This window comes from Colius striatus, chromosome 16 (assembly GCF_028858725.1).
Source record: "Colius striatus isolate bColStr4 chromosome 16, bColStr4.1.hap1, whole genome shotgun sequence".
Taxonomy (NCBI): Eukaryota; Metazoa; Chordata; class Aves; order Coliiformes; family Coliidae; genus Colius; species Colius striatus.
The window spans coordinates 15,315,592-15,339,191 of NC_084774.1; the positions used below are offsets into that span (position 1 = coordinate 15,315,592).

Below are 23,600 nucleotides of genomic sequence, written 5' to 3' on the forward strand. Positions count from 1 at the left end.
AGAAAGAACCATGTAGGAGTGCCTGCATGTGAGAATGAATTAATCCATTCTATAGCACCATTAATGTCTAATAAACTTCTTTGTAGCCCCACTATCCCTCTGTCTGGTGCTCCTCAGGGGAGGTAAGCTGTGGGCTGGCTCATCTCACTGTGGCCTTCTTCTCTCAGGTGGCCCTGGTACAGTGGACCGAGAGCGTGGGGTTAACGCTAGTGGGCAGAGACCAGTCCTCCGTGCAGCTGAGGACACCGGGTGGCCACATCCTGAACTTCACCATCCTCCAGATCTTCCCCTTCACTTATGAGAGCAAGCGCATGGGCATCATTGTTCGGGTAAGTGGCTGTGGGTAAGCTCTCCTGTCTTTGTGAATCTCCTGCTAACGAAATGGGAAGCATATAAAACATTTGCTCTCAGCTGTGACGTCTGCTCTTGCTGAGTTTTGCAGGCTGCTCTACCTCGGGCTGTAAGCTGGTTCCCTGTTTTGAGCTAATGGCATCTCATTGCTGGGTTTGTTTAGTGATACATCCTTTGCCTCAGCCATGTTTGGTGGTAAGTGCTGTAGTGCCCTGGGATGCCTTTTATTGGTCTTTGGTTCCTTGGTTAAAATGACAAAGGAGCTCAAACTCCATGCACTTGAGGTGTGTGTATCCTCCACAGCTCCAGTTTCTACCAGCTGCTCCTTCCCACTCACACGTTTAATTTGTCTTGAACTCCGAGATGGGTGTCTGCCATGTGGCTCCCTGCATAGTTCTGTGCACACATCATCAGGGGCAATGGCACGTCAAGGACTGGTGTTCAGTCAGGCTGTCAGCCAGCACTGTGGGAGTACCTCCTTGGCAGAGCAACAAGGCCTCCAGGATAGTGCTGGGAAAGACGAGTGTATGAGTGTGAAGCCAAGACCCCTGGGGATGCTGCAAAACACTGCCAGAGGGTTTCTATACAAGTGTGCAAGGTGGAAGAAGACATAGGAGGGACTGATGGGAAATGAGAGAGCTAAAATCTGAGTGTTTTGTCTGTGTGTGCTGAACCAAGGCTCAGACTTTTGCTGATCAGCAGAGATGCCATGTTGTCTCTCAGGTAAGGCTGTTATTTCAGGAAATCTTGAAGCCAGCACTGCCAGCAAAAGAAAGAGTCACAGTTACACTGTCCCCTGGGACTCCAATTCTGTGTCCTCTCCCACAATGGCTGACACAGTGAGGAGGAAGAGGAGCTTAGTAGGGGAAGGATTGCTCTCCAGGGAAGCAAGCACCAGCAGTTTCTCAGGGAAGCTCGAGCTGACTTTGAAGTCTCACACTGTGTCCCTGGAGTTGTCATTTAGTCTGTCCAAAAGCTTCCACCCTTCCTGTCATGCCCATGCCACAGTCATGCTGTCAGAGCTGGGGAGGTGTATGGGGGACTGAAGCTATGAGTCAACCCAGGTCACAAGTGCTTTCCCCACCTTGGGGTCAGCCAGGAGCAGGAAGCTGAGCAGGTTCATGGGTCCAGCTTACACGGCATCTGCAAAGCACTTGTGGTTGATAGGAGATGACAGCACGCAGGAAGGAGGGAGACGGTCCCAGACCAATGCCACAACAAAGAACTTCAGGATATTGTTAGTGGTTTTGTGGAAGTGCTTCCCAGATCTCTGCCAGGCATCAAAAAGCCTGTCAGACCCCATCGGAGTACAGCACCGCAGGAGGAGGCACTTGCAGCTGCAGGGAACTGTGGAGATTTGTTTTGAGCTATTTAACAGAGCCCACAGCCACGCTGAGAATATGGGTCATGAGCAGGGTTTGGAAATAGCTGAGTTAAGGTAAAAGGGTGCATTTGTGCAAGTCCCTGTATCAGCAGCAGTAGGTACTGTGCATGCTAAATACGTGCCCAGCTGAAATGGTACATGTGACATTGTGGCTTTATATGCAAATACAATATAAGATTGGAAAAAAACACCCACAACAAAACAGAAAGAACATGTGGATATGAAAAGCAGTTGGGATGAGTTCTCACCATTATTATAGTTATTTTCAAGATAATGCTAGAGAATTAATGTTAGTAAGATTAAAAAAACCAGCTATGGTAAGGCACTTCCATTTGCCTGCAAAGCAAACAAGGTGAAGCAGTTTGAATCTTTGTTTTGAAGATAATTAAAGTATCCATCCTTGTTATTTTTTACTGAGAGTACAGGCAGATAATTGGTACCAGGAATCTAAAATATGAATATGAAACCTATAATCCAGGTCAAGATATGATTTGTTGTATCATTTCATGGGATCTGCAGCTTTGTTATTTGGGGTGGGAAGAACAGATGAGATTTGTGAGCTATTTGCTTCTCCCCCTCTGTTTACTTTTGTTAAAACTGGATTGGTGCATGGTTTTTTTGGGGTATCTGGAAACAGGGTGTAAAAACATCTTCTGCCTCATGTATTTTAAGTTACAACAGTTTGAAACAGTCAGGATCAGTGTTGCACACATGGGCCCCATCGCTATCAGATTAATTTGATCTGCTTTGTTGGTTGGTGTTTGGTAGTTTCACAGATCTCAGCTTCTCTGGACCCCTGCAAGAGCATAGTGAAGAAACAGCACTGTGAAGGGGTGATGAATACAACCACTGCATTGCTCCCTTCTACAGCAACAACAAATATTATCAAGGACTTCAGTATTCCTGTTACCAATAGATAAAGGTGATAAAGGTGAAATTGTAATATGTGCAAATAAGTATTTTCACAAACCCATGAAGGACAAACTGGCTTTAATGCAGATGAAAAAAATCATTAAAGCTCGTGAAACTAGTAGGATTTGTTATCCTACTACCTGAGTATTTTGGACCTGGATCTCTCTTGCTCAAGGAACTGCTTTTAAGTTGTGGATCACACACCATAATGCAGTGTAGGGGGAATATTTGTATTTCAAGTTGTTCCAAGCTTTGGAATATTAAAACATGCCCAAGGGCAGGAATGTTAGTTGAAGTGGGCTGATAGGCTGAGCCTGTACAAAGTAATCAGTATGTTAAATCTGTGAATCTAGAGATGTGACTGACTGCCACTGAACATACAGAGTCATTGAGGTTGCCACCAATGTCTCGTGCTGCGTGGCATAGCTGCAACGAGTATAGTCCTACATACAGCAAATGTAAATTCCTCAGATGAGTTATTTTTGTAGTAAAAATGATGTGGAGACTTCAGGCAACCTTTTCAAGGCATAGACTAAAAATATTAGCTATAAAAGAGTGCAAACTTTTGATGAGATGCTGTTTTATTGAAGGTGTAAGAAGTGGGCTAACCGTTGAAGCCAGGGTATGCTTCATTAAGTTGTGTTTATATAAGCAGCAGAGAAGTGGATATCCTGAAATGTTCTCATCTAAGTGGAAGCGAGTCCTCTTTTCTGTTTGATTTGAAGCTTAATGCTTTTAAGTTATCTGTCATCTACATTATCCCCCATTAGGAAGAAAAGGTTTCTATTTTGAGTCACTGTATTTAGAAGATTGCTGCTGCTAAAATGAACAAAACTCCCACTTGTGGTCAGTGGAAGCAACAGCAGCCCCTGATCCTCACTAAATACTTCAGTGTATATTCTAAAACTGGGCTGCTTGTTTAAAAAACCCTACAGAAATAAGGGGAGGGAAAGTATCCAGAACACAGCAGACACAGTGAGCAGCCTGGGAGGGGAAAGAGGGAGAAACTGCAGAAAGAAGCTGCACTCAGGATTGTAGTGAGTAGAATTGAGAGGGTAACATTTTCTACTCTACTGCACAAATGTTGTCCATCCTTATAAACTGCAATTTTGGGGGCTTGCAGGAGCCATTGTCATTGTCTTACCAGGCTTCCTGTACCATCTGGGTATAGAACTTCAGCAAATGATTCCTGCTTCCAGCCTAGTAATGCTGTTAGCAAAGTCCTTGGCAGAGATGCCCATCCCCTGCTGCCCCTGTCTGCTCTGTCTCCTATAAAAAAAAGTGTCCTTCAAAACAGAACTTTTTGTAAATAAAGTAGGAGTTAATATCTAAAACAAGCAGCAGATGTTGCCTGATTTGGGATATTTTTGCAATATCTAGTTGTTTACTTGTGATCAACTGTCGTTTCTGTAGCTGATTGTTTCAGTTCTAAGAAGTCTTGTAAAAAGCAGACACTCTTCACCGTCCTATTTACTGACTTATCTTCTTGAAAGAAGGCCTGTTTGTTTGACCACAATATTTTCCATTCTTCTACTTCTTTGCCTTTTTTTCCCCTTACCCATGTGGAATTACCATTGTTACAAAGCAAAGATAGCACTATTGTCATATCTGGAATTGAAAGAAGCCTTTGAACTGTAGCCAGAGTCAGACCACGGTGGAAAAAGATGCCTCTCCAAAACAATATAACTGGCAAATCTCAGTGTAGATTTATAGTGTGATCTTACCATAATATGAGAACGCACTAACCTCCTATTGAACTCGGTGAGAGGAAATGACTAATGCAAGGAGATAGCTGATACAGTATTTATATTGGACAAAAAAATCTAAACTATCTTAAGCCAGTTCTGCAGCACGGGAAGTAGAGTCTTTATTCAGTTTCCTACAGAGATGTTGTTAGACGTATTTAATAAAAAAAAATTAACAGATAAACCTTTACCTTTGGCTACTGCCAAAAGCGTTGTGTTTTATTTAAGCAGATTCTAGTTGTTTTGGTGGAGTGACACTCGTTTTGCTTTGGGTGTATGGGATGTGTGAGTATTGGTATATGAAGGCTGGATATTTCAGGACACTGCAAACCACACTTGAGCTTCATTATGAAAATCTGCCGTGTAAATATCTCTATGAGCTTGGCAAAAATGCTCAGTAAAGGAGCTTCATTATCTTTGGTCACTGCTTAATTTCTCTAGCAAAGACACTTTTCTTTGTGTTTTTAGCATCCACATCAGGTGTTGCCTTTTTGTGTGTGTGTATGGATGTATACTGTTCTGCCAGTGCCACGGGACATTAGGCTTTTACCTACCAACTCAAACTCTTTAGGTGCGACAACCTTTCCCCCTGGTTTCTGTAATGGTGAGACAGACTGACATGTATATTAAATAGTGTAAGAATAAACAAGCATCCACTGTGCTTTTCTTTCATTTTTTTTCCTAAGGTATTTTCCCCCTTCATTCACAGCTGTCTATTTCCAGACCTTCCTGGGCTTTTTGGCTTTGCGTGTTAAGTTTATTTTCTTCCTATCCCTGGTGGCTATCTTGGTTTACAGAGCAGTTTGTTTCTCACTGATTGTTTTGTCTCCTTTGAGGAAATTGCCAGGGTTTCCATTAGCTTGTAATACTAATAGCTGTGACCTCCTTGGGTATCTGCCTGGTTAGAAGGGTTATTTTAATTTGTGGCAATGTAAATATGCTTTGCTTGCAGCCTACAAATTACTTGGATCAGATAAGACAGGCAGCAATCTAACCTTTCTGTAGCAAGCATAAACTTTGATTATGCTTATGCCATATAATGTAACGAGGTAATTTTAGAGTGACTTTTGCTCCTTAAGCTTTGTGCATCTGTTTTATTGTTTCAGGTAAGTATGAAATAATTTTTCAGCATGAGACCTAGGTATTATTCCAAAGACACATGCAGTCAGTATTGAGAGGTGCCTGCAGGTACATCATACGTTGCTGAATGAAAAGCTGGCTATCCTTGTCTAAAGCATTAATTACTGCTGCAAGTAACCAAGTTGCAATTAAGTGGACATCTCCTTTTGGTCCTGAGACGAGATGGTGAGCCAGATGGACCTTCAGCCTGGGCTGGTGCACACACTTTGTGACTAATATGCAGAAAATTAATTTCTTAGCTCACTGAGGCCACTGCAACTATGCTGATATTGACCCAACTTAGACTGATTTGCATATTAATCTGCAGGATGAATCAACAGGAGAGATCACCTTCTACATGAAGGGGGCTGATGTTGTGATGTCTGGGATTGTGCAGTACAATGACTGGCTGGAAGAGGAGGTATGGGATCATCTCTCTTACATATGCGTGGTTTCTCACTCAAGTGCTTTTCTCTTTCCAGGGCAAAGCATGACAAAGCTTGTCAGTCTGGCAAAGTGGACATAACTGCTAAAACATCTGCCAGCCAGAAGGGCACTGGTCTTGGCAATTCCTTGTATTAGTCTTCAGCAAAATATATATGCAGTAACAAGAAAGTCAGGTGGTGAGTTCAACACACTTAGTGCAGAATAAGTCCTGTAAAAAAGTGGATTTTGGCTAAAACTGATTGTCACTCAAGATCACCAAATTTAACCTGGGCTTCACCCTGTGTTTAGATTTCTTTTAGATTGAAAGGTCTGATTTCAAAATTGCATTTGACAGCTTTGCACTAGAATCTGTTTGTCAGGTTAGTAATGCTGACACACAGTTCATAGCAGTAGCTTCAGTTACTGATTCCCCCCCACTCTCAAACTCTGGAATTCAAAGAAATGACAGTATCTTGATCATACTTTTAAGAGTTGATGGCCAAAGATGTGAAGTCTATAAATCAAAGACTTGTGTTCTTTTACATGGAGACAGAGCAAATGAAATCAATGATGTTGTTTTTGCCATACTGGTAGAGCAGAGGACATCTTTGTTTCTGATCACTGGGATAGATTACAAACCATTGCAGATCTCCTTTTTTCCTCTTGGGTTTATCATGCACTTTATCAGATGTTATAGACTCACTGGGGTTGCTTGAATGGGATGGCTGTTTTCTTATCTTGCTATCTTACATTGCCATCTCTGCTGCGCTGTGCATAAATCATCTTACTTGAGATGCAGTTTATGGTTTACAATGTGATACTTCTTTCCAGTGTGGTAACATGGCTCGGGAAGGCCTGAGGGTTCTTGTTGTAGCCAAGAAGTCTCTAACAGAAGAACAGTATCAAGACTTTGAAGTAAGTTTCTATTTGGTTTTTTTTCTGTTGTTTTTAAACAAACAGTGGCTGAAGTGATTCTCACAGACCTCTCATGATAATGCCGCCTCTCATCTCCCTACTCCTTCTGCTAGAATTGTCATTCTTCAATGTCTTGCTGTTCCTTTAATCAAAGTTGCATGAAACTGGATCCCAGCCAGGACCCTCCTAAACAGTTCCTGAATCCTGCCTTTTGTAGTCATAAATTCTGCAAATATTCATCATTTATTAGACAACTTGTCTTTGTGTGAGGAAATGTGTTGGCTTTTAATTTTCGTTGTTGCATTCTGACATCCAGGGAAACTACAAACAACCAGAATATAACTCAGGCAGGCTTCACAGAAACACAGGTTTCATCTATAGGGTTTGTTAGATAGGTCTGCACACAGCACTGATTTACTTGCCCCAGTAACACACACATGGTGCTCACCAGCCATTATGGGTGTCATCCCTGTACGACAGCTAACGGAGGGAAGGTTGCTGGTTAACTCTTTTGCTGGTTAACCCTGTATTCCACAAAAATACAGGTCAGATGTACAAGTGACTGTGACTGTGTCTGCTCTGTCCTCAGGCACGCTATGTCCAGGCGAAGCTGAGCGTGCACGACCGCTCCCTGAAGGTAGCTACAGTCATCGAGAGCCTGGAAATGGAGATGGAGCTGCTGTGTCTCACTGGTGTGGAGGATCAGCTGCAGGCAGACGTCAGGCCCACTCTGGAGACACTGAGAAATGCTGGCATTAAGGTCTACCTATCCTAATGTTACTCCCAGCAGAAACGCTTAAACCCTCTGGAGTTCGTACTCCATGTCACTGTCGTACTGACAATAAATTAGGACAGTTTGGGGGCCCTGTCAAGGTAAATATTTCACCAGGTGCCCTTTGCAAATGGAAGCAGAGGGGCTGGCCAATGCATTTTAAACATTATTTTGGGAACAGAACATATAAGTAGTAAAATGTTAACTAAACACGTGTTACCTCTTGAGCTTTTCTTTCCCAAACATACTCTGGCTTCTTCTACAGAGAGACCGAGTGGTTAGCAGAAGGGTAGCTACACGAGACTTTTAGGTAATTGTTTATTTCAGATTGTTGCATGAAGCAAGACCAGTATGGATGTGTTTGGTGCACAAACTGCTGTGCTGGGATTGAAGCTGTGAATACAGAAGTTTTCGGTAGCCACTAGAGGGGGTGTGAGCCAAGAGAATCAGGGACTGGACTGGCTTTTTTTATCCCCGTCAGTTTTCTGGGCTTTGTAAGACTCAGACACCTATAGCCTGAGCTGTGCTCAGTGGTGAAGCAACTGGTGTCATGTCAGCTTAGCTTCTTTCTCATAAAACTTGTCAATCAGAACATGGGCTTGGAAAAGGGAAAAAAAGAAACGGGCTAAACATTCAGATATGGGCAAGAAAAGTAGGTAAAAGGTTCTGCTTGTGATTTCTCTGCTTTAAGCAGCAAAGTGAACAAAAATCTCAAGCCATGCTGTGACTCCAAAGCAGGGCTTCGTGTTTGGGATTTAGGTAGGGAGTGTAAGTCTTGGCACAAGCTTCCAAAAGTGCTTTATGTTTGGAGCCATCCGTGTAAAACAGCAGGGACTTCATCAGGGAAGTGAGGCAAGTGGAAGCATATTGCTCCTTAGCAGCATTGTGGCTTTTTCCCCTGTGATGTAGTCCCAGCCAGTCATTCCATTTTTTCCTTTTCACCTTGGCTGGAGTTGGTGTCAGGGCGTGGAGTGTGTCATCACACAGCGAGTGCAGCACTTGTGAGCACTCCTTGCAATGGTATGTTCATTAGGGTATTGCATGCAAGAAATAAATGAAGAGTGAAGGCAGACTTATAATTCATTACAGGGACCATCTTGTTAAGATCAATACACTTCCCAGTTTCAGATTATGACACAAATAACTGAGTCTTTGTGTGTGTTTTTGGTGGTGGGTTTTTTAATTTTGATGATTTTTTTTTCTTGTTTCATTAAATATTCTTGGGAAGTGTCTTGAAAGAATAAAAACACCAGAGGAAAAAACAAACAAAACTCTAATATATTTACACTATTGAGGGAATTCCCTGCCAGTTTAGAACAGGGAATTGCTGCTGAGTCTTGCTGCTGACATTGCTTTCCAATGTCTCCCCTCACCCACATGAAATAAAAGGAGCAGTGTGTATTTAAAAAAAAAGTCTTTAAAAAAAAACCCAACCAACTGAGTGTGTTCCAGACGCACACATCAGCAGTGAGCTAACCCCAGTTGCATCATCCACATTTCAGGCAGGGCCATGAGGGATCTTTCTGCAGCAGGGCCCGCTTGTTTCAGGGTAGGAGAAATAGCTGGGGTGGGACACATTAACACACGCATGCACATTCTTGAGCTTGTGTTTTGGGGGTTTATCAGCAAATCTTGAAATATTGGAGGTGGGAAAAATGCTGGATGTAGTTCATAACTTTTGTGTTTCAGCCTCTTTAAAAGCTTTGTTTCCTCTCATCTGTGAGAGTTCTCTTGTGTGTTTTAAGATAGGGCTTTTTTAAAAGGATAATTTGTATATGTATTAGAAGAGTTCTTTTACGTGCCTGAACTGGCAAGAGGTACTTGTAGATGTCCTGCAGACATGGTTGTTAAGTTTTTTATTTAATACATTAAATGTTTGGATTTTAGGTGTGGATGCTGACAGGGGACAAGTTGGAGACAGCCACATGTACAGCCAAGAATGCACATTTGGTGACACGGACACAGGACATCCACATATTCAGACTAGTGAGTAATACCCATGTGCCCCTCTCTCAAGACTTGTCTGGACCCCAAATTTTAGGACAGGAGAGGTGGTGAGGTCACAACTGTTACCCAGGAGTAGACCCAGAATACTTTAATTCTTTTAACCTGGCTTTCTATCCCGTGAGGTTTTGTTTATCTGGCTTGTGTGCTCTGAATAACTCAGTGTGCTACCTGTCTACATGACTTTTGCTCCCTCTGAGAATTGTTTGGCTTGGGTTTGGGGTTTTTCTTTCACTGCAGTGGAGCAAACTGTTCCTGAGTTGCCATCTTTTTCCCTAGGTGACTAACCGTGGAGAAGCCCATCTAGAGCTGAACGCCTTCCGCCGGAAGCACGACTGTGCTCTCGTTATTTCTGGTGACTCACTGGAGGTAGGCTGCACAGGCCTCGGGCTGTTCAGGAACAGCCTCAAAACACTCTGGCTTTTCTAAAAGGGAAAAAAAAACCCCAAAAACTCTCACAGCACAAACATTGGTGACGCTTCTGATCTCTGTAAATTAGGTGTGTCTGAAATACTATGAGTATGAGTTCATGGAGCTGGCGTGCCAGTGCCCTGCTGTCGTGTGCTGCAGATGTGCTCCGACGCAGAAGGCCCAGATTGTGCGGTTGCTCCAGGAAAGGACTGGCAAGCTCACCTGTGCAGTAGGTAAGGGACCAGTTAGGGAGGAGTGACCATGTAGGATGGGTTCTTTACTGCTTCTTTTGAGTGAATAGTCCCACGTCATCTCGTACCGCTTGGAAATGCTGAGTTAGCAAACAGCGGTTTTGTGGGTTGATTGAGAAGATGAAACTTTGCGTCAGGAGACTTCAATGACAAGCTACTTACAAGTATTTGGGGTGGTATATTTGCAAAACAGAGCTTGAACTTGATCAGTTGAGGTGCCCTTGTTCATCTGTGAGCTTTATTACAGCATTGTGGGTACAGTGGTATAACTACAAGACAGATAAAATGAGCAGTGACCTGTGGGTCTGTTAGAAACAAAACAAAGCTTCCTAAGCATTTAAACTAATTATTTCTATTTTAAATCCTACATTTGTTGATGGGGTTAAATGTTTCTTCTAATAGTACAGTCTGATGCAGATGTCTTTGGTGGGTTTGCAAGTTGCCCCTGTTGTTTAACTACCAATGTTGTCTGTGTTCTGACCTGCAGGTGATGGAGGGAATGACGTTAGCATGATTCAGGAGGCTGACTGTGGCGTTGGAGTTGAAGGAAAGGTGAGATTTACCTCATGTTTAATAAGATTTCCTATGGCAGTTCAGGAACTAGTTCACTGGAATAATCATCAGGACAATAGCCTTATAATGAAAAATAATTTGACTGTAAAGGAGATTACTGCTTAACAGAGTTGAAGTTTGTTATTTGGTCCTTGGCAGATTCCCTAAATTTGAACTCGTCCTGGTTAATTCTGAGATTAAGTCACACTCCAAATATTGCAGTTATAATTACTATGATAACATATACCTTACACATACAATTAAAACTGCTTGTATTCATTTAGAAAGCAAACTCTAGGTTAGAGCTCTGGTTCTGACATGTGGAGCTGCTTGGATCAACAAGCCCGGATTTGGCTGCAGTGGAAAGACTCTGCTTGCTGTGAGCCAAATCATTAAAATGGAGTGAACTTTTGAGACTGAAAATTTGTGTTCAAAACTGACTTGATATGAGTGTCACGTTAACATACGTGTTGTGAATCATAATCCAGAGAGAGAGTTGCTTAGAATTGGAGGCCAGGGTTCAAATGGGAATTCTCCTCATATTTTCACTCTTTGCTCCAAAGCCACGGTGGAAGGCAGAAGTGCTGAGGTAATACTCTTCCCCACCTAATGTATTGCAAATTTTCTTGGAAATTCTGTCAGTGATAACTAAATAATAATACAATATTTATTTGTTTCCAATAATGAAATGATCTCACTGTGCTTTTACTTGCTGTTGTACACAGGAAGGGAAGCAGGCATCACTTGCAGCTGATTTCTCTATCACTCAGTTTAAACATCTGGGTCGTTTACTAATGGTGCATGGAAGGAACAGTTACAAACGCTCTGCAGCTCTCAGTCAGTTTGTAATCCACAGGAGCCTTTGCATCAGTACCATGCAGGTAAATGCTGAGGAGAAAAAGCCAAAGCAAAAAGTAAAGGTTTTGTCTTTCACTTTAGATGCAACTATTTTTCTCATGAAAAATTACACGGATTGGAACTTGAGGTTGTTCGTTTGGTAAGAAAACACATAAGAAAGTTCCTACTATTGGACAACATCAGCAGCTTCTCCAAAATTGCACAGAATTCTTCTTTAGGAAACAATGCTTTCCTGCAGTGTCATCACTGTCATTTAGTAATACTGAGTAAATGCATTTACTTTCAGGTGTGTTTTAAATTTGGTCTCACTATTTGAAGGCCTCACTCAGGCATCTGAGCAGGACCTGTCTCAGACCCTCATGAGGTTACTGAAAGCTCTGTCTGGCATGCTGTGGGGTGTTTGCAGGAGCAGTGCTGTGAAGCACATATTAACCTTCCCACATACTCAGCAGCACACTGCAGCAACGTGGAGGCAGTCTGTTCTTCTCCATTTCAAAAGGATCCTTAGAAACAGATTTGATATTCTCAGAATTTATGTTGCTCTTGTGTGCAGAGCCTCAGTGTATCAAAAAATGGAATTGCCAGTTGGCAGGAAGAGTTGAAAGAAAATGTTAAGAGTTCATGAGCCAATTCCGTTCTAGCTGTGGTGACTTGAGTGAAAGTTACAGTTAAGGACAGAGGCTACTCTTTGGGAGTTTTCACTTCCACACCATAGTCTACTTATGTATTCCTTAAAAATATCAAGTGGGGTTTTTTTAGTAAGTTACTTGATATTTTTGAGAAGGCTTCTTCTGCCCTTTTTAGAATAAACATGGTAGAGAGGCATGCATAGAGATGAAAGGTTCAAACTCGAGGGACAGTCTAGCTTCCTCTGCAGCTAAAAACAAGAGCAGAAAACAAACCCATAACTTCAGACAAAAAAAAAAAAAAGAGAGAAGAAAGATTAATCTTAAACTCTTTGGCGTTTGTGTTAGTGAATGTTAACTCATTTTATGTTCTGAAGACATCTTCCAGGCATAAATGTGTGCACCTGTCCTTCACAACATCTGGATGGCTTTGATCAAAGCAAAGGGCTTTGCAGGAAACTCTTTATGTTCTTTTCTGTGGAATTACATTACTAAAAGTTTTCCAAGTCCAGCTCTGCAGTGTTTGCTATTAAACACAGCTTTCATCCAAGGTTTGCGTAGGAATGAAAGGGTTGATGTTACATTCTTGTGTCTTCGTTTCAGGAATTTGGAGGAGCCACTGTAAGTCTGTTCCAGTTTGAACAGAGTGTATTTTTAAGCTGTTACTTTTACTGCAGTATCTTGACACCTGAAAAACTTATTTTGTTTCTTTTCTAGGCTGTTTTCTCATCAGTATTTTACTTTGCTTCAGTTCCTCTCTACCAAGGCTTTCTCATCATTGGGTAAGAGCTCACTTTTTACTAATAGTGTGGAAGACCTGTGCATAATGAATAGATTTGGGCTAATTGACATGCAAGGCATGCACGCCTCCACTCTGTGTGTTTCACAACACTACTTCAGAAGATGGGTGTGATCCTTGTCCCTTTTCTGCTCCTCTGCACTGAGCAAATCTACTGAGGTAGTACAAACACTTCTAGAACACTTTTTAAAAGGACAGTTTGTCACATTCAGAAGATGAGAAGCAATCTATCCTCCAGTACCTATTAGCTGTGAAAGCAGAGGGACAGTTGCTCTGCCCCAGTGACCGTGCAGCAGTGGGAGCCCAGGCCCAGCTCCAGACAGTGTGGGATGGCTGGGGACAACCCAGCCTCTTCAACAGGAGCAATCAGTTCCTGTCTAAAATATCCTGGAATTCCACTTGTAATCCCATGACTCTACATGCTTTCAAGTACATAATAAAAAACCCCAAAGAATAAATTCATCTCCATTGCTTTCTGATGCAAACAGGACCACGCCTGAACTGTAGAGCAAACTTTGAGACAAGGGTAGTTCTGTCATTGCCTGCATTAATAACCTGGTAACACCAGTTATAATGAACCAGTCATCTCCATATGAGAATTTCTAATCAAAAGCTATTCAGAAATCAAATCCTGCAGGGTTTTCCTGCACACAAACTCTGGTGTGTTCCATCTACAAGTTCCTATAATATGTACATCATTTGGCACTTCCAGAATACTGTATTTCCTTTCTGAAGACTAGCATTTCTGTTAGCTAACCTACACCTTAGGTAATTTCTTCTGCTTTCTTCCCAGATACTCCACGATTTACACAATGTTTCCAGTGTTTTCTCTAGTCCTGGACAAGGATGTTAAATCTGAAGTTGCAATGTTGTACCCAGAGCTCTACAAAGATCTTCTTAAGGTGTGGGAGACTCATGTTTGTCTATTTTGGTTTAAGGCAAGATTCCCATCTTGATTTCACTCTCTAAATGTGTGAAGTCAAATATGTTATCAGTAGACACAGAACTTCATAGTACATTTTGAAGCAAAATGGTTTTAAAGGCAAATTTGTATTAACAGATACAACCAAATTTCCTGGTAGTTTGTTGTTGAATGCTACATAAAATGCAGTCTATTAAAAACGTCTGGGGAAAGAAAAGTTCCCTTCTGTGGGAAATTCTAAGGATTTAATATTACTGGTTTCTTCCAAAATAAAGGGGAATTTTTTTGAGATTTGACACTATCCCAAAGCCAGAAAAGGAGATGGGGAGAAGGAGTATGCTCACTTGATAGGAGAAGGTTACCACATAGTTTCTTCAACTGAAATTTTTGAAAGCCGTTTTTGTGGCTTTAGCATGAAAGTTGGGTCCTTCTTAGACAGAGAAAACTTTATTTGATGTGTACCATAGACAATCAGGAAGGTAAATCTTGTCTTAGGAGGTTTTTTTCTAAATTTTATGTTTTACCCTGGAAAATTTATTGAATAATGTGTATGCAGACTGGGAACATCTTTCTTAATTGAAGGAAAGGGTGGACTGAGTCTTCAACAGATCCTTTCCCTCAAGGATTTCTGTTAAACAGATACTTTTAGAAGCAAAGCCTGTTTTTCCAGCAGTCTGAATAAGTCTCCATCTGGTTTCACTTGTATGTTGTCTCTTATGTCATAAACCACTAATTCTCCAACCATCCTTAGGCCTGGTCTAAACATAGGGGTGTTTTTGTATTAATATGGCTACATTGGCTGGAGATGCTTTTTTAAAAACGTATCTGTCTTCTATATGATGGTGATTTGTGTTTGTGTGTCTAGAAATATTATATTAATGTATATGTGTATACACACATCTTCTGTTTCACAGTACAATGGCTAAACTCATGAGACATCTTTGCATTGAATTAGTCCTGTGTGCAGTAAGGATGAGGTTGTACTGTACTGTGCAAGCAGTGAGCTTCCACAGTCCCAGGCCTCCTTCGTGCACATGAAAAATGAGAGTAAAGAGACAGTACCTCAGGGCTGGTTGGTTGATTTGTTTTGTTTTCTTGCCAAATAACCTTCAAATTCTCTTTCATTAATTACTGGGTTGATCTGTAAGTGAATGCATAAAAGAAAACCCCAATGGAGCTTTGTCTTTTTCCTTCCACTCCCTAGGGACGACCGTTATCGTACAAGACATTTTTAATATGGGTCCTTATAAGCATCTATCAAGGTAAGAAATCAATTTCTGCCTGTGCCTTTAGATCTTCTAATGAGTATGGAATATCTAGGTTTTTGTATTGCTGAAAGTTATGTAAGGCATGAAATGAATTTAACAATGCATCCTTGGGATAGTGAATAAACATTTCTTTTGTCTCAGAAAGTGTTGGTAGCATTACCAAAGGAAGAAATGATCTAAGACTGAATATGAGTGGCAACTGGTCAATCCCGCTGTAGGCAGCAATGTAGAAGTTCAGAGCATTGTGCCTCTTCTCATTGGGGCCATCCTTTGTAACTTTGTGCAAGTTCTTTCAGTGCTTTAATTGCTCCATTTGTGAAGGAGAGCTCCTGACTCTTCCCTTGTCTTGAAAAAGGTTTTCAAACCTGTAGATTGTAGAGGTTAGTGAGTCAGTGTGCAAAGTCAGAATCTGTAGCTTTGTGTATTTTATCCAAACTCTGTCTATTAGAAGTGGCAGTAGTTCTGGTTACTTCAGAGCTATCTGTAATGAAGGACTGGAGGTTCTTGATCATATCTTGATCACATAATTAAGCTGCTAAACCAGTTAAGCAAATGCATTAATTTTGATGCTTCCATTTTCCAAAAGTGGATGTAGTAATTGGGGTGTATCTCTAAGAAGGTCTTTTATTTCATTTTGTCTTTTTTTTAATCAAAGTAACCGCAAACTCAAATACTTTCTGCAAGTGTTAATTGGGGAATCGTGGAAAACGTGTAAATGATGTGGAGCTATAAAGTGAAAATGACCATATGATTCTGTGACAAAATATCCTGATTTCCAAAACTCCCTTATCAATAAGACTCAGAATAAATGTGCCAAAATAAGCAGATAATTCTTACTGATTTAATTGATATCATCATCAGTAGGGAGCAAATCCAAGAACATAAAAGCTCTGTTATCATTAGCTTCATAAATCTAATCTGGTAGAATCTTATGACAAGGATAATGGTCTTCTGATGCTGGATAAATGTAATAGCAAAGCCAAGGCATTTATAGAAAACTGACAAGTGGTGGAAAGCTAAAGCCAAAGGGTGATGCATTCAGGGAAAGATTTCTTCCTGAGCTAAACCGGCTATCTGGTTACAATATTTGGTTAAAGTGACTTCACTTCTGATGTGCTAAATAACTAGAAAACAGCAGGCTAAACAATTGGGCTAGTTGCTAGCAGAGATGAGCCTGACCGACAACTTGAGCAGCCCTAAATTCTGGAAAGTTCACAGCTGGATTTGAGCTCTGTGGCTCGAGCTCTAGTCACTTGCAGGTTTTCCCTTTTGAACCCAGCCTGGTGTGATGGATGTTGGTGCGGATTACTCATGCTGCTAACATGAGTTATTTGTGCAGGTGGCTGTGCGGGGTGTTGTGAGCGTTCCTTGGCTGGCCAGAATAGGAGCACAAAACAATGCATCAGTGACAGTGCTTTTATGTGGACTCCTTTTAGAAGGAAGTGTAAAAAGTAGTGCAAAGAGAGGCTTAACTTGTATCCACTGAGCTTTTCAACGCCTTGCTTCCATCTAGGCACTGAGGGAATGCAGTATGTTTTAGAAGTATTTGATATCTTTTAGCTTCTGAGTAGTGACCAACTGGTTTTCTGGGAGGACAGAGTTTTGTGATGTTAGAAATCTCCAGTTGCCAAAATAGCACGTATTAATTTCCTATCTCCATGTGTTTAGGATTATGATAGACTGTTGCAAAAGTCTGAGCATCTCTGCTGTAACTTTTCCCTGTCTTGTCATTAGTTCTGTCTCCTAAATAGTAACTGATTAATGGTCCTTATGTTCACTAGGTTTCATGACAAACAGTCCCAAGCCATGACTCTGCTTCAGCCTTTCCAAGACCTTGCCATGGGTTTTATTGCTTAGGCTGGTGTTTGAATAAAATACCCAAATGTTCCGTTCCCTTGCAGGTAGCATCATCATGTATGGAGCACTCCTCCTCTTTGAATCTGAATTTGTCCACATTGTTGCTATTTCCTTCACATCCCTGATTCTCACCGAGTTACTGATGGTGGCATTGACAATCCAGACGTGGCACTGGCTCATGATAGTGGCTGAGCTGCTTAGTCTCTCCTGCTACATAGCTTCTCTGGTCTTCTTACATGAGTTTATTGGTAAGGTTAAATGCCTTTTCTCCAGTAAATTAGTTGATAATGTGGATAATAACAGTACTGCAAAGAGCTGAATTGAGCTTAAAGGCTGTTGATGAAGCTAACAATTATCTTAACAGTGATTCTGACCAGAATATCTAAGATTCAGAAAGGTCTATTTGATTTGAAGGCACTTGAAAGAGGTTTTATGGTTCCTTCTCACAGCAAAATGCTAGAAGAGGCAGAGGTGATGAGTAGACTGTGTGCTGCCCAGAGAATCTCATCCATACTTTCCCAGCTCCACCAGACATCAGTTGTCGTATTTCACAGCAGTCTTTATTTCCTTATGGGAACTGAACTTGAGACTACAGATTGAAGCCTCTGATGTGGGTTTGAAAGGTTTCATCTTTTAACTGGGTGAAGGAGCTGTCTCCTAAAACTTACTCTTTTCTTGTGGGTTTAGTTGTTGGGTTTTGGGTTTTTTTAGTTGCCTGAAACAGAACTAATTCTTTTCGCTGGCTAAAGGAAAAAGGGTGAAGGATCCCAGATTCCCCCAGTAGCTGTCTAGCTGCAAATATCAGATCTGTAGGGTTTGCTCCAGTTTTCATCCAGAAGCCACAAGATGTCACTGCTTCTTCCATAAAGCCCTTTGCTGACTCTGAAGACAAGGAGGATAACTCCCCATTGGGCTGATCTGGTTTGCCTGTGGGTAGGCTCCATTTTGAACAACACCTCAACTATTTGTGCAAAGTATCTGAGCTGCTTAGGGACATGGTTTAGTGATGGGCTTAGCAGTGTGAGGTTAGGGGTTGGACTTGATGATTTTAAAGATCTTTTCCAACCAAAATGATTCTATGATTCTGTGATTAGAACTGAATTGAGAGGTGCATTTGCTGGATGACCAGAAGTAGCAGGAGTCAGCTCGCAATGTCAAAGGACAAGTAGTCCATTTACAGGAAGCTTAGTATTGCCAGGAGATGGATAGCCTTGTTTCAGGTGAGGTATGTGTGGGCACTTGCCTGGGAGGACCTGCATGCCTTCCTGAAGTCTGCTGTGCAGAAAGCTGTGTTTTTTGTGAATGAGAAGAGCAGAAGAGTGAGGAACCAGGTATTGTACGAGCATTGAACTTGAATGTGGAGAAGATGAGGCAGTTTAAGAAGCATTGGTAGATTGAGTTGCTTCTCTGCACCTCTTCCCAGAACCTCTTCCCATCTTCATTGACTTTATGCTTTTTTCTTTACACAGATGTTTACTTCATTGCAACTTTGTCATTCTTGTGGAAAGTCACTGTCATCACTCTAGTGAGCTGCCTTCCCCTCTACGTCCTGAAGTACCTGAGACGAAGGTTTTCTCCTCCAAGCTATTCAAAGCTCACATCCTAGGGCTGCTCTCCTTGGACACCAGAGACAAACATTGCACATGACTGAGAGACACCAATCATGTAGTTGTTACTATAATGAATACGTCCAATATTTGCATAAGGATCATGTGGTAATCTCTATTACATGCTGCTTTATTGAAAAAGACTTCACAACTGCTGTGAATGGAAGCCTAAGGATAAAAGGGAGTTTTCTGAGAGTGGAGGCACTTGTTAGTTCACCCAGTTCTTGTCACTTTTGTTCAATTTGACTGGGGTCAAACGCACCTGTCTGTAATGAGGATGGGTTTCTTATGCATGGTGAAAAGTATCTGAAAGCTGCTAATTGACCTTGGAATTTACGTTTGACAAGTTGAAGTTACTTTGTAAAGTATCTGTGCTGTTCCTTGCATTGTGTTTTGTTGGTTTATGTTATTTATCTTTTTTGATTCAAGTAGTTACATTCTTTGTACATGTTGGAAATCCCTTAATGTAGGTGATGCACTATCCTGCTGACAGCTGATTCCTGATTTATGGCATGCTGCTTCCATAATGGGGCTCCAGCATGTCGGATCTACACACACTTGAGAATCTGAGCGTGTTTGAGATTTTCCTTCAGCTGAAATGTGGTCACCCTAGTGATTTTGGAGGTATCCAGCCATTGATAAATACAGAGTAGTAGTCCAAAATGAAGAAATACAGTTTTGTGTAGCTTTTGTTCTTCCTGTTAAAAGGAGCTGGTGACATAATAGCTTTGTATTAATTTGTATAGGAGAAAATTACCTAAACTAAAGCAAATCCTCCTTGGAAAAGAAATTTGCTGTTGATCAGACTCAGAATGTGTCAGCAACGTGAGAAGAGACTCGTACTGTTCTGCAGACAATGTGGCAGACGTGTCTTGATTCCTTGGAGACCAAAAGGAGAGGTCACAGAGCAGCTACTACTCACAGCTACATGAAATCTGTTTCCTGTTGGGTTGAAACTGCGAAGATGAGCTGCAAATAAGCTGAGGCACTCCTAGGTGGATGTTGTTGGTGATATACTCCCTGTGGAGAAGCAGTTTTTGAGAACCTTGCCCTGGCTTTGTTCTAAAAACCAGACTTGAGTCACAGGAGCAGGGGCTCATACAAAGGCATTGGGCTCACATGCAGAGTAGACTTAGGTGTTTAATTTTAAAAAATTAAGCTCCAGGAGTTCTGTTTTTATAATAAATGTTGTGCCACATGACAATACTGTGAGGAGAGCAACACATACTTAGTCTGCTCTGAAGGACAGAGAGCTACAGGGACCTTTTATGGTTGGGTCCATGCATCAAACGTGGATGAGCTTTTAGTGGCTGCCACCCTCAACTCATGGCTGTGTAGTCTGTGCTAAATTAGTTGCTTGCTGTCACATTCCCACATCATAGAAACCACTGCTGGGGCTGGCACTTCTTGGTACTGGTGTCAGTTGGCTGCGTAGAGAGACCAGAGCAGAGCCTGAGCTCCCTTCTCTCTCAAGGCAGCCCTTGCAGGTCAGGCAATAATGCTGGTGTGAGGAGCAAAAGCTGCTGAATCTCTTTAATGGACTGCCAGCTTCTTTTGCCATTGCTACAGGCATTCCACTGTTGCAGGAGTGTTATTTTATGAGAGTTTGGAGTCTGTGTTGACCCATAGTGGTAGTCTTGAATTTTTGGATCTGAGATAGCTGTGGCTCATGTGGTCAATGCGTGACGGTTGCCCTGGGGAATGTTTTACACAACCCAATCTGCCATCTCTGCTCTCAGTTTATGTGAGAAAATATTAAAGAGGAAGGGAAGCAAGTTCCAGAAGATTTATTTAAAAAAAAAAAGGATATGTTTCATAATGCACATGGCTCAGTGTGAGAGGAAGGTGCAAGTCTGTATCGTTATAACTTTGTTCTTATTTTATGGAGGGGGAACCCTCTTAATTTAGAAAATACATTTCAAAATCCTTCAGGAATAAGAACAGCAAACGCTAACTCTCTATTTTTAGCTTTATGCCAATCTTCTGATTAAACTCTTGAATGAAGTCCTGATACATAGCAACTATCTTCAGAGACAACCTACTGGCTAAGGAAAGCTGATTCTTAATATTTACTGTGTCATAATATTTTGAAAGTTTGCCCTTTTCCTTCTCTTTCATTTTTTTCATCTAAAAATAACAATAATACAGATTTCTACTCATTTGACTTGCATGTTCATGTTGAGGAAGGCCTCAAGAGTCCAACATTCTCAGTGAGTTGTCTCAAGGAGCAAAAGCAGCATGTGAGCAGCCTGTGGGGGGTGGAATTTGGGCTGTCAGCCCTCAGTGAATTATGCCACTTTGCCAAAAAGATGCTTAGTGTTGTCTTCATTGTGACTTGCTACAGCTCCTGGCTAGTGTTGGCCATGCAGGTGTTCTGGAGTCCTCAGGCATCATTTGATTTAAGTAGATTGCAGTACAAGAATCAAGAATTTCTTTTGGCTGCTTCTTGTGACTTGAAGTCAAGTCCCTCTTGTCTGCTGGCAAACACATCGCAGTCTGCATCCTTGTAAAGCCCTGTCCCTATCTAGTCTGTATCAGTAGTTAAATGTCCTGCAAGATAACAGTGCCATGCTACTGTATGTAAATATTTGAGACGTATATATGGTCAAGTTCACTGTTTCCTGAAGTCAATACAGTTTACACTGAGTGGACCATATTTGCAAAATATTAGCTTACACTGAGAAAATGAATCGTGGTTCCAACTTACTGCATCATGACTTTAATAAGGGACACAGGTTTAGTGGAATTGGTAGTAATCTGTAGCTGTGTTTTGGGGTGCTAATTATGTTCCATTACAGCTAGGGGGTTTTTTTTTGCACAAGGTTGTAAATCCAGGAAGTAATTTCTGGCTGGGTATACACTGCAGGTTTTTTAAAGCAATCAGAAAATTGGAATTACCCCCTAACAAACAGCAGGAAAGATGGATGATCATTGTATTTGTTAAGTTTAGCACTTTATGTCTGCAGTCTACTTAAGTTATTTAAAAAATGTTTTTTAAAGTAAAGTTTAATACATATGTTACTACTTACTGTACATTTGAATAAATTGATTCCCTGCTGGAAATTTAATTTAATCTTTTTCCTCTAAGCATGCTCATGATTTGTGCTCATTGGGAGGGAAGCATTGTTTTCTTCTTCTGTGGAGCATCTCGTAGCCTTACGTAGTGTTCTTTCTATTCCTGCTTTTTTTCTTAGTTCTGGTTTATGTACTGTAGCAGTTCATATAACTCCTGTGCTCTGGGACTGTGCTCCAAGTGATGCCGTAGGGTAGGGGTGTGTGTCTCACAGCTCTGGCTTCCCGTGGCTGTGTTGGGGGAGCCAATGCTCTGTGCTGTGCTGCTGCACTGATTCGTTAGCCTGGAGGTTTTGTGGCACATGCTGTTCTCTTCTTGCATTTCTGCAGTAATTCCAGGTGTGTCACAACCTTCTTCATGTTTGGGTCTTTTTTTCTTTAGCTCTGTGTATTTGTTTCCTCCGTAGAGCTTGTCCTGTTTATCTCTGCAGTGTTTGTTTTGCTCAGCTCATAGTGCAGCGTTCCTTATTCAACAGCAGCAGCATAAATCTCTGCAGGGTCTTATCAGAACTGGGCTGGGGAGTGATGAGTGACACCACTGGTGTCTCTTTGGTGTTCAGAACCATGTGCTGAGAGCTACAGCTGTGGCTGCACCAAACAGCAGCACCAAAAGTGTTTCTCTGTGGTCTGTGAAACTATCACAATTTAACTGCCTTGACAAACTCGCTTGTCCTCTACAACTGCTGAGGAAAATGTTGCTATAGTTGGGATGAGTTATTCAGGGAGCCCCAGAAAGTTAGATGTATGCATCCCCAATGGTTGTCTTTTGACTTTATCTTTGGAAGAGCTGCTGAACCATCTGATGCATCTGAAGTCCTTGGTTTGCACAAGCAGTGCTCTGACCTGGGTACGTGAACTGCCGTTAGCACGCAGCTCACCACCACAAGTGCTTTGCACACAACTGTTCAGATGGGGTTTGACTCATCTCCACAGTTGCTGGGGCCAGGCCAGTGCCCAACAAAATCTTCAGTGTGAGCTGGGTGGGCTTTTTTTATTTATTATTAATTATCTCATAATTACTAAACTCTTTGATTTGCATGAAGTCCTGAGTTCTACAGCCTTGCCAATATGGTCCATTACTACTGCCTACTACAACTTGTGTACTGATATGCCTTTGAGAACACTTTTAATTGTTAAAAAAGAAATGTTAATTTAATTTTTAATTGGGGAAATGGATTCTGGTGTCAAAATGATATTTACTGTGATGCCAATGTTTTGTACCTGTCATCTAGTTAATGTGTAAATACTCTTGATTCAAGAGAAATACGAATGCCAATTATTTATTGTTTTGTGGAGTTACATGTTGCAGATGTGTGAAAACTTAAAAGGGAATGTTGTAAAACAAGGTGGAAAAATAAATTTTATGCAACTTCTTTACTTGATCCGTATAGCCCATGTGTGATGCACCAGAGAGAGTCCTGCCCCCATCAGTTCAAGGTGTGTTTGGACAGAATTGTAAGTATACAGGTTAAGTTGCATTGTGGCCTTGCAGGCTGCCCTGCTGCTGGGTCAGAAACAGGAGTGGGAGGCAGGAGCTAAATGCTGATTCTTCCCTACACTGGATATTTCAATAACATTGATTAAGAACACGGTGCAATATTTCCCTACCAAAAATGTAATACAGGCATATGCAGCAAAAAAAATGGATAAAGTAAATCTGTAACTTGGGAGATTATTTAAGTAAAGCAGTGATAAACTGTTCCTCAGATCATTATATATATATATATATATATATAAGCTTTTCTTTTA

General features: G+C 41.4%; 1 protein-coding gene across 1 annotated transcript in view; it reads left to right on the top strand.

The window, feature by feature from the left end:
* Nucleotides 1-23,233, top strand: part of ATP9A (ATPase phospholipid transporting 9A (putative)) — a 59,430-nt gene extending 36,197 nt beyond the window's left edge. Inside the window, exons 15-28 of the mRNA XM_062008980.1 lie at nt 168-329; nt 5,840-5,932; nt 6,769-6,852; nt 7,442-7,612; nt 9,512-9,610; nt 9,908-9,997; nt 10,128-10,272; nt 10,778-10,842; nt 11,568-11,723; nt 13,044-13,108; nt 13,919-14,027; nt 15,252-15,309; nt 17,217-17,420; nt 18,642-23,233. Coding sequence (XP_061864964.1) covers nt 168-329; nt 5,840-5,932; nt 6,769-6,852; nt 7,442-7,612; nt 9,512-9,610; nt 9,908-9,997; nt 10,128-10,272; nt 10,778-10,842; nt 11,568-11,723; nt 13,044-13,108; nt 13,919-14,027; nt 15,252-15,309; nt 17,217-17,420; nt 18,642-18,778 — 1,638 coding nt within the window. The 3' untranslated portion in view covers nt 18,779-23,233. The remainder of the gene's footprint in view (nt 1-167; nt 330-5,839; nt 5,933-6,768; nt 6,853-7,441; nt 7,613-9,511; nt 9,611-9,907; nt 9,998-10,127; nt 10,273-10,777; nt 10,843-11,567; nt 11,724-13,043; nt 13,109-13,918; nt 14,028-15,251; nt 15,310-17,216; nt 17,421-18,641) is intronic.
* The last annotated feature ends 367 nt before the right edge of the window (nt 23,234-23,600 follow it).